Raw genomic sequence first — 16,783 nt, forward strand, 5'->3', positions numbered from 1 at the left:
CCCCCCCCACCCCCAACCATGCTGCTTCTCTTCCCTTTCCTAGCCTCCTTTTTTTCTTCTCTCTCCTTACCTTTGACCCATCCCCCAGTGGATCTGCTCTCCCCTCCTGCTCTGTGTCTGCCTATCACTATCTCTTGCTTGCATCTACCTATCACCACCCTGTGCCCACCCCACCTCCCCTCTTTTGTCCACCTATCACTGCTCTGCTTTCCCCTCCTATATATTGGGCTTCCCCTATCTTCCTATGTTCAGTCCTGAAGAAGGGTCCTGACCCAGAACGTTGACCGCCTGCTTTTCTCCATGGATGCTGCCTGGCCTGCTGAGTTCCTCCAGTATCATTGTGTTTTTCAACTCAAATAATCAGTCCATAATAGGGATAAATGAAAACATCTGCCAGGAGTTTGAGGAGGACACATAGGTTGGTTTAACCATGCTGTGGATTTACATTCTCTTGTGATTGATGTATGGAATTACCATATCCTCTGCAAACCTTCCAATGTGCGTCATTTTTTGTATCATTACCCTACAGCAATATTATATTGGGTTGTGTTAAGCATAAAAGGTGTTTAGTTGGCACCTGCATGCGTTGGTTGCACTGATGATGTATGCATTATAGAACATATTATGAATATCTTTTAAATATTTTTTTACACGTGGAGCTTACTGATTTCCTATTCCATTTTTACATTGGCCTAGAGAAATTACCCCTTTGGGAATTTCCTAGAAAATGATTAGGACAACAGATATGATGGTATTTTAAAGAGATCATACACTTTCCTTCACGTTAAAATGTGTCCTTATTAGCAAATGGGATTTTAGAATTGCATGAATACTTGAATCAGTAGGGAAGAACAGAATGCAGCTATAATCAAGAGCTGCAGATGATCCTGATTCAGGCTACTCTCCTCAAAAAAAAACTACTTGGACATGAGCTCTGTGCATTATTGTGCAGATCCTGGCAGCCTGGAGGCATTACTCCCTCTTTAGTTCCACATAATAGAAAGTTGACAACTTTGATTTATTGGTTTAAATTCCCCAAAGAAAATGTTAGGTTGAGTGCACCTTACAAATTATGTAGCACATGATTTTGAAAACTGCCATCTGTCAAGTTGGCTTTGAAAATTAATTTTGTACCTGAAAACATTTTCAAAACAAAACTTTTTTTGAACAAAAGTGTAGTTTTCAGGCAGAATAATTATGAGCGTCTCTACTTTTAGGCTGACATCTTTTACTGAGGCTATGGTTGTTATTGCAAAAGTAAATCTTGTCTAAGCGAAAAGCAAAAAAATCTTGCAGTTGTTGGAAATCTGAAATAAAACAAGAAATACTGGAAATACTCAGCAAGTCCAACAGCATCTGTGGAAGGAGAAATGGAGTTAACGCTTCGTCAATGCCCTTTCATCAGGACTGATGAAAGATCATCAACTTTAAGTGTTGACTCTGTTTCTCTATCCACTGATGCTGCCTGACCAGCTGAGTATTCCCAGCATTTATCGTTTTTCTTTTAAATGTTATCAAAAGCTGTAATTGTATAGTATCCTTTACAAAACCTTGAGTAATTTCAAGAAATGCTCATAGGTGTAATTCTTTCATAGGCAGTCCCTCACCTGCCTCAGTGGTTTCTTCATGAGGGCCATTCAGAATGTGGACCATTATGCCTCAAGTTGTACCTGATACTAATCTGATTGTAGCATTTTTAAAAGGTAACGGGGCAGTGTGGAAATGGAGAATTCTATTAGGTTATGAAAAAGGCAGAAAATATTACACTGTAAAACCCTGAATGAAACACAATTTTTGTCCTTGTGATATGGTATATGGCATTCATTAGAGAGAGAGAGTCCCAGTTGCATCTGCCTTTACTTCCATGAGACCAGCATATTACTAAATACTTGCCCTTCCTACTTGTGGAATCTATTGCAATAAATTAAAAAGCACTCTTCAGAGGTAAATAATAAAACAAAACTAAGCAAAATATGTGTGTGTTTGTGAATGTCTATGTATTTGCCTGTTCATGTGAGACACACACAGCCACTCTCTAAGCTGCAGGAAGCACTGCTAGGCAGTACCTGCAAAGGCTTCACGTACCACCTGCATCAAGTACTGAACAAAATTTGATTGGGTAGCAGGAGAACCTAAAGACGCATGTATTTACTCCTGTTAACTTCAATCATACTTGGTGGCTCTGTGAGACATGATCATGCTCTTGACAAATGGGAAGATACATTGCTCAGAACCATCTCAAAGTTTTTTATATTGCTTGAATCACTTTGAAAATCAAAAACAAACTGCAGGTGCTATAAGTCTGAAATAAAAATACAAAATGCTGGACACAATCAGCAGATCCAGGCAACATCTGTGGAAAGAGAAACAAAGTTAGCCTTTTCAGATCAAGGACCCTTTGTCAGAATTCAACTGAGTTAAGTATCCTCAACCTGAAATGTTAGTTCTCTTTCCACAGATGCTGTCTGGACTGCTGAGTGTTTCCAGCATGTTCTGTCTTTATTTGAATTACTTTGCTTATCATGAAGGGAAATTCAGAACCTTAAGATTCAGCCAAAGCTCCAAGGCTTCTAAATGGCTTGTGCACTCTTTCCTTTTAGATGCTATTCAGTGTTCAAAGGAAGTCTCAGCTAACCCTAGGATTGAGCCAAGGTCTGAGGTTGTACAGAAAGAGGGCTGGTGATTGGCAGATCGGAAATCCACGTGGAGCCAGGCGATAGAGAGGACAGAAGGCAACAAATGCTCATCCCATTCGAGTGTTTGATCGGGGCTTGAAAATGGGGATGTCAGGGTCATGGGTGAGAGAGGGGGTCAGTGGGTGGAAGTTCAACTGTGCCTGGTGTGGGTGTGGATTGAAGTGACGGAGAGGGAGGTGGCAGTCAGAGCTCTGATCCAGGCTGGATGATTGCTGGGTAGAGATGGCCAGTGACAAGAAGTTTAATCAGGCCAGGAAATGCATTTGGGAATCCAGTTGGGGCCTGGTCACAGTGTCAGCCAAGGGTCGTCATCTTGGAGGAGGGGTTCTGTGCAGTGGGACAGAGGGGGATTGGTGGTGAGGCCTAAGGAGAGCCGATAAGCAACTTAATTAAAGGAAACCTACCTGGATCAGATTCTCAGGGAGCCCCCCTCCCCTTTTAGGTTACAGTGTTGAATGTGCGACAGTACTATTGAAACAGGAGTAGTGAACAAACAGAAGCACCACAGAATAGCATGACCTGAATTCTGAAGGAACATTGCATAGGACATGACATTACTATACATTCATCTGATGCAGAAGTCCTATCAAGGGTTTGAGCATTTTGGATTTCCCAGTTGGTGTAATTTGACACAAAAGGTGGCCATCTTTTTCCAATCCAGATGTAACAGATTTCAATTTGCATAGTGCTAAAAACAATGTTTCATACTGAATTCTAGGTCAGCAGTCAATCAAAGTAGTATTATGTCCTGATGAATAAATTGATGATATATTTTGCATCTTCATGCTTAGTCTGTAACAGATTCTATAATGTTAGCCACGAGGAAGAGATGATGCATATTTATTGTCCATGACATTATGGTGAACCAGATTGTTATGGAAGGAGTGGCCCCTTCAGAATGCTGAAGATGTGCCTGGGGGTGGCATCATTTTGGAGTTGTCTGAAATGTGTTAAATATGGAGGTTGGTGAGATGGAAAGTGGGACAATCGTCTCATTGAGGTTCTGGGAGTGAAGGAAAGAAATGGGAACTTGTTACTTTCCAAAATACATCCAAAATATGAGGGATGATGGGTCCTGTTTGGCAGATGTGTAAGAAGTGTGCACATGATTTATTAATTGTTTCCTCCTCCTTCCAAAACTGAAGCCCACACATTTGGAAAAGATGGCTCCAGCACTTCTTAGTAGAAAACAAACTTGTATGTTTTGGAAGTTTAATTTATGGGCTCCTCCTCTCTTAGAAGATGGAGCATTCACCATGAGTTAAGTCACCACTGCAGGTCAAGAACTTTCCATTCACTGGTTACATTCAGAAGGGTGATGTAACAACATTTGCCTGAAAACACAATTCCTTTCAATTTACACTGCGATGGGACTCAGGCTGTGAAAGCAGTCTTTCTGACCGCTGATTGTTCTCTTTCAGATATGCTTATCAAAGACCTTGAAAGTGGCAAAAATGAGATTAGTTTTTGAACAGTTATTGTTACAGAAGCTTGTAAATCTTTTCAGTTTTACATCCACCTTAATTGTAAAAATGGCTCCCTCCGGGCCCTATCTGTGTTGCCACGCAATCCGTAAAAGAATTTGTCACTGGTCATTAACTTTACCCTAATACGCAGATCGCTTGTTCCTTCAGAGAGCTGCTGGTGTCGCTGGCACTGGGCCAGGTGCTATCATTGTTGATCTGTGGTATAGGCCTGACTAGCAAGTACTTGGTGGAGGACTTCCATGCCAACACTCCAGTGTTTCAGAGTTTTCTCAACTACATCCTCCTGTTCCTGGTTTACACAACCACGTTGGCAGTACGACAAGGTAGGCCACACTTAACTTCACAAGAACTTCCTCTTTTAACTGTAATGGGTGAAAAGAAAGATAATTCATCTGACATATTGTTGCAAATTGTGAAATTTTTCTGTATCAAATTTTAAAAGTTATAATGCACTCTGAAGCCAATTAATCAGTTGGTAGCAATTTTGAGATTGTGGAGTCTCCTTCTGGTTCTAATCAAGTGACCATTCCCATCGTTTTGTGTTAATTGAAAAAGCTCTGTTCAGTGTTACTAATGGCAAGCTAGCTTGGGGTGATGGTGGCAGAGTAGTAATTCAATGGACTTGCATATAGGTCTTCATGAAAATGCTATAAATACTCAGTGTGTTAGCCTGAACTGAAAGTGGTAATGTTTGTTAGCAGTTAACAATATCCCCTTATCAGATTGCCTCTGGGGACCTGCTACTATATCATTATTAGACACAGCATAATGTAAATGTCTTTCTTTGGGTTTGTGCTTGTCATTTTAAACTGATTTTCCTTCTTGAAAAGGTGGAGAATATAGAATGAATGACATATGGCTAGTGGGCCACAGTTATAGGCCTGTGCAGAGAAAAGAAGAGAGTTCTTGATTAGTATGTTTTTAAAAAAAGATGTTCTGGCATTAAATGAAGCTGTTGCATGTAAAGTGAAAGAGACGAGCACTACTCCTTTCTCACCTGGTTGGTTACCCTGGTCTGCTACCATGTAGACAAGATGGTGACCTAAAGGCAGCACTAGTGTCCATTTCTCTAACTTCTGGTAACCACTCCCCTCTGTCCCTTTTTTTCCCCTTATCCCACCAGCCCCCATCACCCCATTCCTTTTCGCCCTCCCCTGCCCTCTCGATCTGCCCATCACCCACACACTCCTCCCTGTTCCCCTCCTCGCCTCCTTCCCTTTATTCCATGGTCCACTGTCCTCTCCTATCAGATTCCATCTTCTTCAGCCCTTTATCACTCCCACTTATCACCTCCCAGCTTGCATCATTCCCACTCTCCCCCATCCTCACCTGCCTATCACCCCCCCCCCCAATCACCTGGATCCACCTACCTCCCACCAGCTCTTGCTCCACTCCTTCCCCTTCTCCCACCTTTTTATACTTGCTGTCTGCCCTCTTTCTTTCCAGCCCTGATGAAGAGTCTTGACCCGAAATGTCGACTGTCCATTTCCTTCCATAGATACTACCTGACCTGCTGAGTTCCACCAGCTCCTTTTATGTGTTGCTTCACATTTCCAGCATCTATAGTCTCTTGTGTCTCTAAGATAAGATAAGATTTCTTTATTGGTCACATGTACATCAAAACACACAGTGAAATGCATCTTTGCATGGAGTGTTCTGGAGGCAGCCTGCAAGTGTCACCATGCTTCCAGCACCAGCATAGCATGCCCACAAATTCCTAACCCGTACATTCAGTCCAGATCTCTGCATTCTTTTCACATGGGATTTACACCACTGCTTTCTCCAATGAACAGTGAAAAATAGTTGAACTTTAATTCACAATAACAAACAACCCGCATCCAATTCCTGCACACCATTCCCCACTACCCATTCTCCTGCACAGAACCAATCCACGCTCCCTCTACAGGTAATCAGTGGTAGTGACACAATTTAAAGGCTCAACAGCAGCAAAATGGAGACACAAGGGACTGCAGATGCTGTAATCTGGTGCAAGAGACAAACTGCTGGAGGAACTCAGTGGGTCAGGGTCTCAACCTGACATGTTGACCATCCCTTTGCCACAGATGGTGTCTGATTTACTGGAAGATTTGATCAATTTCAATCTGCCCAATCAACCAGCTGAAAGATGAGACTGTAAAGTTACCATTTGTAAGTGCTAGAATGGGACAGTGGATCAGAAATGGACTATTCAGTCTCTTGAGCCTGTTTCTGCTATTCAGTTGGATAATGGGTGACTTGTGCCCAAACTTTGTACACCCATCTTTGCTCCAAGTTCCTTGTGACCCTTGCCTAACAAAGTTCAAGCTGGTAATTCTTAATACTACACTTTTCAACTGAGATTAGGGGAAGGGGGTTCCAGATTTTTACAACCGTCTGTGTGAAGAAGTGATAGCTAGCATTAACCTTGAAAGCCCTTTTTCCTATTTTTCAGGCTATGTCCCCTAATTCTAGACTCCCCAGTTGGCAGAATAGTTTTTGTTTATTCTATCTACCCTGTTCCACTTAACGTCCTGAAAACTTTGATCATCTAGTTATAAAGAAATAAAACAGCCCTACCTTTATGTAATTCTCCAAATATCAGATTGGTAAATTTTAACTCAACATATCTCTTCCAAACAGTGCCCAGAACTGCTTACAGTTTTCCAGGTATGGCTTACCCCGGCCTGTGTACAGGTATGACATAACATTTACCCCCTTATCCTCCAGTCATCTGGATATAAAAACTGGCATTCCATTGGTCCTTTTGATTATTTGCTGCTATGTATTGAGGATATTTTAATGATCTATGTACATGGATTCCAAAGTTCCTTTTGATCCCCAATGCCTCTAACTTTTCATTTAGAAAGTACCCTGTTTTTTTTTCTCACAATTGCCTATTCACATTATCAATATATCTTCATTTAATGCTTTGATCTACGCTGCTTTAAGTATCTCCCAGATTTGTGTCATTGGTAAACCAATACTTGACATCTTATCCCACCTCCTGCTGTTTATAAACATGGTGACTGATTGCAGCTCACCATGGACTGCAGAATATTTCAGTTTTACCTCTGGTCAGTTTGAGTAAATACCCCTGTTTCTGCCTGAAAATCTTCTGCAGCTCAGGTTGGCTTTCTGAACCAAACTCTTTCCAAGCAATTTGCCTTCAATCCAATGTGCTTCAGCTGTCTGCTTCTCATGTAGGACTTTAGCAAATGCCTTCTGGAATTCTATGGGAATAACATCAATAGACGGGTCCCTGTACATTATTTTGCTCACTGTTTCAAAATATCAGTCAGGTTCAGGACTCCCTGAGTTTAAAAAAAATTCAAAATGATTGGTCACTTCATCCTCAATTATGGATTCTTGTAATTTCATGACAATATTGCCTAGAAATTGGATTGCGTGCACCTGTTTTTTTATGTACAAATGGCACATAAATCATGTTAACCCATATAAATATAGAAATACAGCCTGTAAGGAAACTGGACTGGTACTTCTATCTACTGGTCTGCTATTCACATTATGGCATCTGACATTTTGCTGGTACCAAACACATACTCTTTGGAGTATGCAAACAAAAACTCTTTGGAGTGAAGGAGGATGAGAGGTGACGATAGAGGTGTGCCAGATGATAAGAGACATAGATCGAGTGGACAGTCAGAGACTTTTTCTCAGGGTGAAAATGGCTAACATGAGGGGGCATAATTTTAAAGTGGTTGGAGGAAGGTATAAGGGGGATGTCAGAGGTAAGTTTTTTACACAGAGAGTAGTGAGTGTGTGGAACACACTGCCGGCAGAGGTTGTGGGGGCAGATATATTAGGGACATTTAAGAGACTCTTAGATAGGAACGTGAATGATAGAAAAATGGAGGGCTATGTGGGAGAGAAGGGTTAGATAGATCTTAGAGCAGGATATAATGTCAGCACAACGTCATGGGCCAAAGGGCCTGTATTGTGCTGTAATGTTGTATCTTCTATATCTGAAGATACGATTTTTTTTGTGGTACACCCATTTACACCCTTGCTAACAAAAACTGGTATTTTTGAGTACAACCTTTGCCTACAGTTGAAACGTCACAGACAACCAGGAGAATATTGCATTGTCATTATTTAAAGGAATATTCTGCTGACATCAACAGGTATAACCCTTTTCACTAGAGTTTAGCAACACTATGTCCACTTTGATCACTTTGCACTTAAATAGACTTTGATTTGTTTTTATTCTAATTGTGTTTTCTTGTAAAAAAAAAGGTGTATAATTTATGTTTAATTTATGTTTTCCTTGTGAATGCTGCTTATATGATGCTATGTGCCTGTGATGTTGCTACAAGTAAGTTTTTCATTGATTCTGTGCATACATATACCTGTGCATATGACAATAAACTCAACTTTGACTTCTGACTTTTTGAGACTTGACTGGGCAAGCCTCACAGGATATTGTAGACTGCCCAATCCCCTTTCTAAATTCATAGAGTGTACTTGCATTAATAGGGCGTGCCTTTTCTGGTATCTAGCTGCTGGCTTACATACACATTCAGTGAGTGCCTTGGTGCTGGCAGGCTGGCAGCACTCTGTCTACAGGTGCTCTTTTGGCAGTGACCATATAGGGCATTGGAGACTGGGGCAGGAGTCAAAAACTTGTTCTTCTGTGAAGAGAGAACTTCAAAGACCTGGATCCCTCCAAAATAGTGCACTTGCAAGCTCAGCTTTTAAAAGGCTGCTGTCACTAAGAGATGTGAAATACTGTGGGATATCCTACAGCCACATTCTGGTGCCTGGACTGCACATTCTATGGAGGTCAGGGTCATGTTAACTCTCAACAGCATCATCACAGGATCCAGTGGCCACAGCAGGCCCCTGCAGTGTCTCCTAATGTGCTGCTCACTGCTGTATCAGAGAGATCACGCAGGTACTGTATTCGCAGAGAGATGATTTTATCTCCCTTGATTTCAGTGAGGAACAGATGGCATCTCACCTGCATCCCACAAGTGGGAAAAAATCATTGATGGCACTCATGCCCCAGTAAGACCTCCCATTAATAACCCAGACCTCTTTCCCCAACAGAAGTAGCTTCCTTTCCATCAACATTTAATCAATGGCAGATCATTGGATATTTTCCCTGACGGCGAAAGACATTTTACTTGGAAGTAGAAATTAACTGCCAGACATTTTCCACACCTGGTATTGCCTGGAGGATTGGATCCTGGAAGATGAGAACTATTTCCATGGCTCCTGATACCAATTCATACTCCAACTCATAGCTGTTGAGCTCCACATTAATGAGGTTGTGCCTTGTGGCACCCAGCGGCAGTGGAGACTTCATCACTGTGTGCTGTTGCCTGTACCACCAAGCAATCTGAAGACAGCAGCAGGTGTTGGAGGGAGAGCAGTGTGCAGATCCAGCACCTGAGGGCATAAAGTGTGGGCTGCAGGGTAGCAGGAAGATAAAGATGGCCACTGGGGGATGAGCCAACAGAACACCAGCTTTCTCCCTTTCCTGTGCCTCATCCTCAGCACTAATAATGTGATTTGCTGCTGTCTAGTCTTCATGGGGAGTGTGCTTTTAAGGAATGGATACCTTCCTCTTCCTCAGACAGGCAAGCAATGAATTGTGGGCAGCTGCTTTTGACTGATGCATTGTAAAGACATGTATTGACTTGATGGTACAGTGAATGTAGAGAAAGCCACGTCCCAATTGTATTTACTGTGTGTGTGTGTGTATGTATGTGTATATATATGTGTGTGTATATATATATATATATATATATACATATGAAAATTTAAAAGACATCTGCTTTCAACTTCGTGAGATTCTGTTGGGAATGGCATAGGCCCTATTTTGGCAGGCTTCTGGGTGTAAACCATTTTAGTATTGCTTTAGATGGTTTTTTTTCTAGCAAGTTTCATGATTTGCTTGAGAAAAACCTGAGTAGACGTTTGCTCAAACACAGCACCAGTTTAGCACAACATAAAAGGATGAAATAAAACTCTTGGGTACTTGGTCTATAATTCCATCATTTATCTCTATGACCTTTCTAAAGTGTGTTCTGATTTGATGGTCCCTTGTATGTAGTTCCCTCTCCTGATAAAATGACTTGGTTTTCCCTTTAACTGCAGTGCCTAATGTACTATTTTTGTGTTTTTTCTTTCATTTGTTTTTGAACTACAGTATCCCACTACTGGAACCCCTTTTCCTCACTAACCCTCCAGCCACTTGTTCATCGCCATAATCTGCTTGTTCCTTTCCTATCAGATTCCATCATCTGCAGCCCTGTGTTGCTTCTACCTATCGCTTCCGTCATTATTTCTACTCTTCCCGTCCCTCACCTCTTTATACTGGCTATCTCCCCTCTATCTTTCAGTCCAGATGAAGGACCTCGACTGTCCATTTCCCTCCACAGATGCTGCCTGAACCGCAGAGTTCCTCCAGCGGTTTGTTTTTCCATATTCCAGTATCTGTAGTCTCTTGTGTGTCTTTGCTTACTCTTGCACTGTTTGCATGTGTTTCAGGTATTAATCCATAGACTTAAGCCCTTGAACTCCTAAAATCATCGTGGATTGCAAGGAATTGGCTTGATGGAATCAAACATTGCAGTTGTGATTGCTTACAGATTCATAAAATTAAATTGCTTATTACTAGTTGTATTTGTAATGGGACAATAAATATTTTTTATTTTGGGAGGAAATGGGTATGAAGTATATTCGTATTGAGGTGAAGTAGACAGGTGGAGAATATAGGGCAGTGAGGAGGAGGGGAGATGGATGGGGAAATAAGGAAGGGAGCGAAACAATTGGAGTGAAGGAAAGATCGTATGAGGTAATCTGAGGTGGCAGAGGAAATGAAGATGTCATGAAGGAGAGGTAGAAGTGGAGAAGGAGTAAGTAAAGGATGAAAAATGTTGTGGGAAGGTAGAGAACAGGGGGACTGGGAACATTTTCCCCAAACAGCAGTAGTTCTGGTTGGAGAAAAAAAAATCTTAAGTTCCTGAAATAGGCATGAGTGACCGAGTATTGCCAAAAGTGCTTGGCAGTGCTCTTGAAATTTTGATTATGTGATTGTGCATTGTTCAATCACATTAGATTTGCTGGAATTTTCAAATGCTATTGCATTTACCTTTTCAAGGTTGGATGCCGCTTAGATTTTCGTCCCATGTAGCTAGCATGCTTTAACAATTGATGCATTAAGCTCAGCATTTTATTGATGTTGCCTATTACGGATTCTGAACTAAATCACGAACAAAGCTAGTTTTCAATCCTGTTATTTTGCCTGGGACAAAATTGCAGTTATTGCTTTTTGCTAGACTTTCATGTGAATCCTTTCTTTTACATAACAAAGTGGAGGATTTTTGGAATTAGAATATCTGAGGAATTTTCAGCAGCAGTAGAAACAATATCAGGGATACTAAAGATTTTTTTTCCAATGTATACTAATTTTAGTCATGACAAGATGTGCCTTGTATTGAGATTTAAGCTATGAACTAGGGAATTCGACCTAATGATATGTAGCCAAGTATCTTAAGAAATGGTATGGGTGCTGGGCACTGGTGGCTCATCCACTGGGAATGTGGCTAGGGTACTTCACCTTAGCTCAGTTTAATTTGGAGGACGGGCCTAAATTTGGGATCTGGTGGAGGCCCAGGCTAATGACGATGTGTTCATCCTAGTTGGTTCAATAAGAACTAGGCGAAAACTGTTGGGTTTGTAACCTTTGTGTAGTCTTAATCATCTGTAAGAGGAACAGCTAGGTTGATGGTATCTGCAATGATGATGATGAGAAAGGCCCTAGGTCTGGATTAAGGTGGGACAGGATGTGAGAGTGTACACTGCAGAGACTCGCTCTGTATCTCCTGCTTCTGATCTCTGTCCACTCTCGTGACTGCAGCTGACTTGGGACACAAGGTAGTTAATGGAGACTGCCTCTCACCTTTTCACAATGAGATCCTGGTGCCTCCGTGACCCCAGGGGCATCCTCCAGTCCTCACCATTCAGGATGTTATACTTCATTGTCTATCGGATCCTGAAAAATCTTAGACAATGGGAGAGCAGTGCCTTTGCCTGGGGAAGGAAAGGGTCATAGTGTCATATAGCCTAGAAACAGGCCCTTCAGCCTATCATGTCCATGCCAGCCATTAAGTACCCATCCATACTAATCCAATTTACCAGCCCTTGGTCCATAACCTTTTATGCCTTGGCAATTCAAGTGCTTGTTTGGATACTAAGTGCTGTGAGGGTACCTGCCTCCACTGCCTTTTCAGGCAGTGTGTGTTAGATTGCAACCACCCTCTGGGAGAAAAAAATTCTCAGACCCCTCTAAAGCATTTACTCCTCACCTTAAACCTACACCCTCTTGAATTAGACACCTTCACCAATGGGACAAAGATTTCTACTAAATATCCCCCTTATAATTTTATATCCCTCTATTATGTTACCCCTTGGCCTCCCCTCCTTCAAGGATAACAAAACCGAGCCTATCCAATCTCATAACTGTAATGTTCCATCCCAGGCAACATCTGGGTGAATCTCCTTTGCACCCTTTCCAATGCATCCATGTCTTTTCTATAATGTGGAGAACAGAAATGCACACAATATTCCAGCTTAACCAAAATTTTTATAAAGTTGCTCTAGGTTCATTATTTGTTTCAAACCAGGGCCCTGTGTTATCTTTTATTAGGTGGATTAGGAAAATGCTTTAGTACCCATGTCTCATTGATCTCTGAGCTCCTTCAATGCTATGAGGGCTGAATGAAGTGTTCAAATGTCTGTGAGGCACCACATTGTACAGTGCCATTACTCATAAATGTACACACTCACAGCTTTGGCAAATACTACTGAATTTTGACACTTGAAATTTTCAAACCACATTGACTGGAAAGGATCAATGCTGCAACGTTGTTTGTCCTGACAGGATACTCTATAACTAAGGGGTAAATTGAGATGAGGCAAAATTTCAGCTTCAAGAGAGTTGTAACTCTTTGGAATACTCTACTCCCGAGGGCTGTGAATGCTCAGTCACTGAGTATTTTCACAAATTGAGATTGATAGATTTCTTTTATGCTCAAGTGATTGAGGAATACGGGTACAGGGTGGGAAAAGTGCTGAGATAGGTGATCACTAACCATCTTAAAGAGCAGAGCAGGGTCAAGGAACTGTGTGACCTCTTTCCTACTTAACGCTACATATCCCAATGAGTCTACCTGCACTCTATTTTTGAATGAAAAGTTGAATTTCTACTAAATAAGGCATTTTTTAGAAATTGCAAAATTTAATTCTCAAGGAAATTGCAATAATTGCTCTGTTATTCCATCCATACTTGGTAGCATGCTGTAGTAAGTTAATTTAGTCAATAAAACATGATATAGGAAATTACAGGACAATAGTCAAAACTCACTTAATAGAACAAGCAGATCCAATGATACAGCTGTTTTGAATGATGAAAACAGTGCATTTCATTAGGAATCTTGTGAATGTTCTTTGACTGTAAGAATATAAATTAAAAGAAATACTAAATAGGGGGAAATCTGCTTATTTAACATTCCCAGCAGGGAACTGCACACAGCCAAAGCAAATATCATAACTTCCAGTGTGTATGGTGCACTATTTTCCAATTTGAATGTAACATTGTGTGCAGCATGTGCCTGAATTTTCAATATTCATTCTCAGCTGGGGAGGAATTCCCTGCCTGGAATAGAAAATTAAGCTAGTACCCCTGTTGAACCATTTATTGAAGAACAATTCATCGTGGCTTTGCTGAGAATACCAACCACAAATTTGCTGCCTTCCCAACCTTGAGGTGTTTATGTTGAGTAACATATAATTAATGCTTAAATATTTTTGCAGGGGTTTGTTACATATAATTACAGCAGTATTTAATTATAAACTAAAAGCATATTTTGTAGGTTCAATTATCTTCCAGTTTTTGTGGTTGTGATCCATGTACCTGATCCCTTTCCTTTTTATGCTTTTGAAGTTGGAGAACCTGAGAGAAAAATGAAGCAAGGTTTGAGATCATGTGTAATGGAGACCGAGGTCAGTGTTGTCCTGAAGCTGGAATGCTCACAGCATTGAGAGATTGGAACATAATTTGCTCATTTTGCAGTAAGGTTGTTGCCTCAGTGGCAGTCTGTGGTTGCAGTTTGAGTATGGAATGTACAAAAGAAGTACAAAGGCAGCTGGCACATAAGAACACCACCAACCACAGGCTCTCCCCTTACTTGCACACCATTCTGATCTATACATATATTGTTATTCCTTCATTGTGGCTGGATCTATATCCTAGAACTCTGCCCAGCAACCCTATGGAACTGCCTTCACCACCAGCAACTGTGTGGTGGTTCACCACCACCTTGCCATGGGCAGTTAGGGTTGGGAAATAAATGGTAGCCCTACTAATGATGCCCAGATCACAAGCACTGCCTACATAAAGAAATTATCTTGCAATAGGTATGTTTATGTTTCTATTCTTCAGTCTATTCCAAGTTTGTATCCCAAGTAGCTGCTGCTTTGAATTTGATTAAAGTTTTTTTTTATGTTGCAAATACCTTTTACAACAAGGCAAATTGGCTTGTAAATCAATTGATGGTGGAAAATTGGATGGATCAGATAGCTTGTTCAGAGAGCCAGCATGGTGTGCCCTATTGATCTATCAAATGCCCACAGCAGATGTCCACCCAGCTGTGATCTCTGCAGCTCGCTCTTAAAGGAACACATTACAATACAAGCAGCACTCTTCCAGCTACAGAGTAGTGTTGCTACTTAATGACGGGATCCTGCAATGATTGGGAGGGAAAGGAATAAGTAATTTCTTCTCATTTCATTTTTAAGAAGGTGATGCCTTGTTCTGAACCTATGCTTTCTAGTTCTATGTACCACCACTATGGGAAATGACCTGTCAGCATTCACCTTACCAATCCCCCTCAGAACCTTGTATATTTCAATAGGATTACCTCTCAGTCTTCTATACTTAAATAAGCATAGGCCCAATTTGCTTAATCTTTTTTCAGATGTCAATCTTTTCATCCCAGGTTGGAATGAGTGCACTGCCTCCAATGTAAGCGTATCCTTTCTTAAATATGGAAACACAAGCTATGCTGAATCTTTTAGCTGTGGTCTTGCCAGTGCCTTGTAGAGTTGTTTTGCTGATTTTTCAACTGAACAGCAGCAGTTGTTTGTTGGTATTTTGAAAAGGAAGTTCTTGGCCATTGAAGCTAATTTCAATTTTATATCTACGATGCTACATTCTTAACCTCTTAGCTACAGAAGTTATCTGCTTCCATTTAGTGTGTCCTGATCTTCCATAGTTTTACACATGTATCATATTTTTCCATAAGTTGAATTTCTTGCACCATGATGATCTTTCAAGACTTGCTTTCTATTTACATATATATGGGAACATGAAGGTCACTTATGCCCAGCACTGACCAGCTGCAATCAACTTCATGCAGGGCCTGATGCCTTCGTAATCTATGATGTTCAGCTACTTGCTGGTTAAACTCATCGAGTCAGAAGAGCTGGATAAAATTTGAAACAATATATGTATTTTATGATATCAAATAATAAAATATAAAGTGTGATTAAACCAATCCAATACCTGAAGACAATCATAAACTGGATGCTATTTTTGTCTTTTAGTTAGCTTCAGTCAGCATTAATGGTTTAATTTTTATGGTTCCTTTGGGTCCTATGAAAAGTTATTTCTTTGTGACTAATATGCTCTAATTAGTGTTTTGAAAAAGCATCTTATTAATTTATTTGTTTAAAATGAAGATTTCACAATACTCGTGACCTAGAATGTGAGGCTGCATTAAAATGAACCACCCCTGCTTGTGGAGGTTAATGATAGATGCCCGAAACATTTTTTTTATTGCCTCACTGCTGTGGAGGCACAGTGATCTACTGATGTGTCACATAGTTGGTGAAGAAGGTGATGAGTGTGAAACTAAACCACACAGACCAGAAAGTTTCAATTTAATGACTTCTCATACAACACCTAGATGTTTAGTGGGTACTTAAGAGAAAGCATCATGATAGCTGCCTGGATAGCAGAGGATGACTTACAATATGTACTATATATGATAAGATATCTTTATTAGTAACATGTACATCGAAGCACACAGTGAAATGCATCTTTGCGTAGAGTGTTCTGGGGGCAGCCCACGTGTTGCTGCGCCTCTGGTGCCAACATACCATGCCCACAACTTCCTAACCCTTACGTCTTTGGAATGTGGGAAGAAACCGGAGCACCCAGAGGAAACCCATGCAAACATGGGGAGAATGTACAAACTCCTTACAGTGGCCAGAATTGAACCTGGGTCATTGGCGCTGTAAGAGCATTACGCTAACCGCTACACTACCGTGCCTGACCACACCAGATGGACATTGAAGTTGTGGAATCTATTTTAGTTCCAGTGTTTGGCAAAGTTAGAATATAGCACCTGTTAAATGTTGCAGGTATGGTCAATAGTACTCTTCCCTAAGCAATCATAATACAACTTTGTGTCCTCTCTCTGTGCCAGACTAGCCCTTTGAGCCTGCACCATTTAAATAGTGACCTCCTTTACACAACTGTAGAACTGTGACATGTTGCAAATATTTCTATACCTCCAACCTGAGAGCAAGCAG

General features: G+C 40.9%; 1 protein-coding gene across 1 annotated transcript in view; it reads left to right on the plus strand.

Annotated features, from left to right (window-relative positions):
* The window catches only part of slc35f1 (solute carrier family 35 member F1), a 229,047-nt gene that overhangs the window by 72,861 nt on the left and 139,403 nt on the right, over positions 1-16,783 (plus strand). Inside the window, exon 2 of the mRNA XM_052024786.1 lies at positions 4,331-4,506. Coding sequence (XP_051880746.1) covers positions 4,331-4,506 — 176 coding nt within the window. The remainder of the gene's footprint in view (positions 1-4,330; positions 4,507-16,783) is intronic.

The sequence above is a fragment of the Pristis pectinata genome, chromosome 10 (assembly GCF_009764475.1).
Source record: "Pristis pectinata isolate sPriPec2 chromosome 10, sPriPec2.1.pri, whole genome shotgun sequence".
NCBI lineage: Eukaryota > Metazoa > Chordata > Chondrichthyes > Rhinopristiformes > Pristidae > Pristis > Pristis pectinata.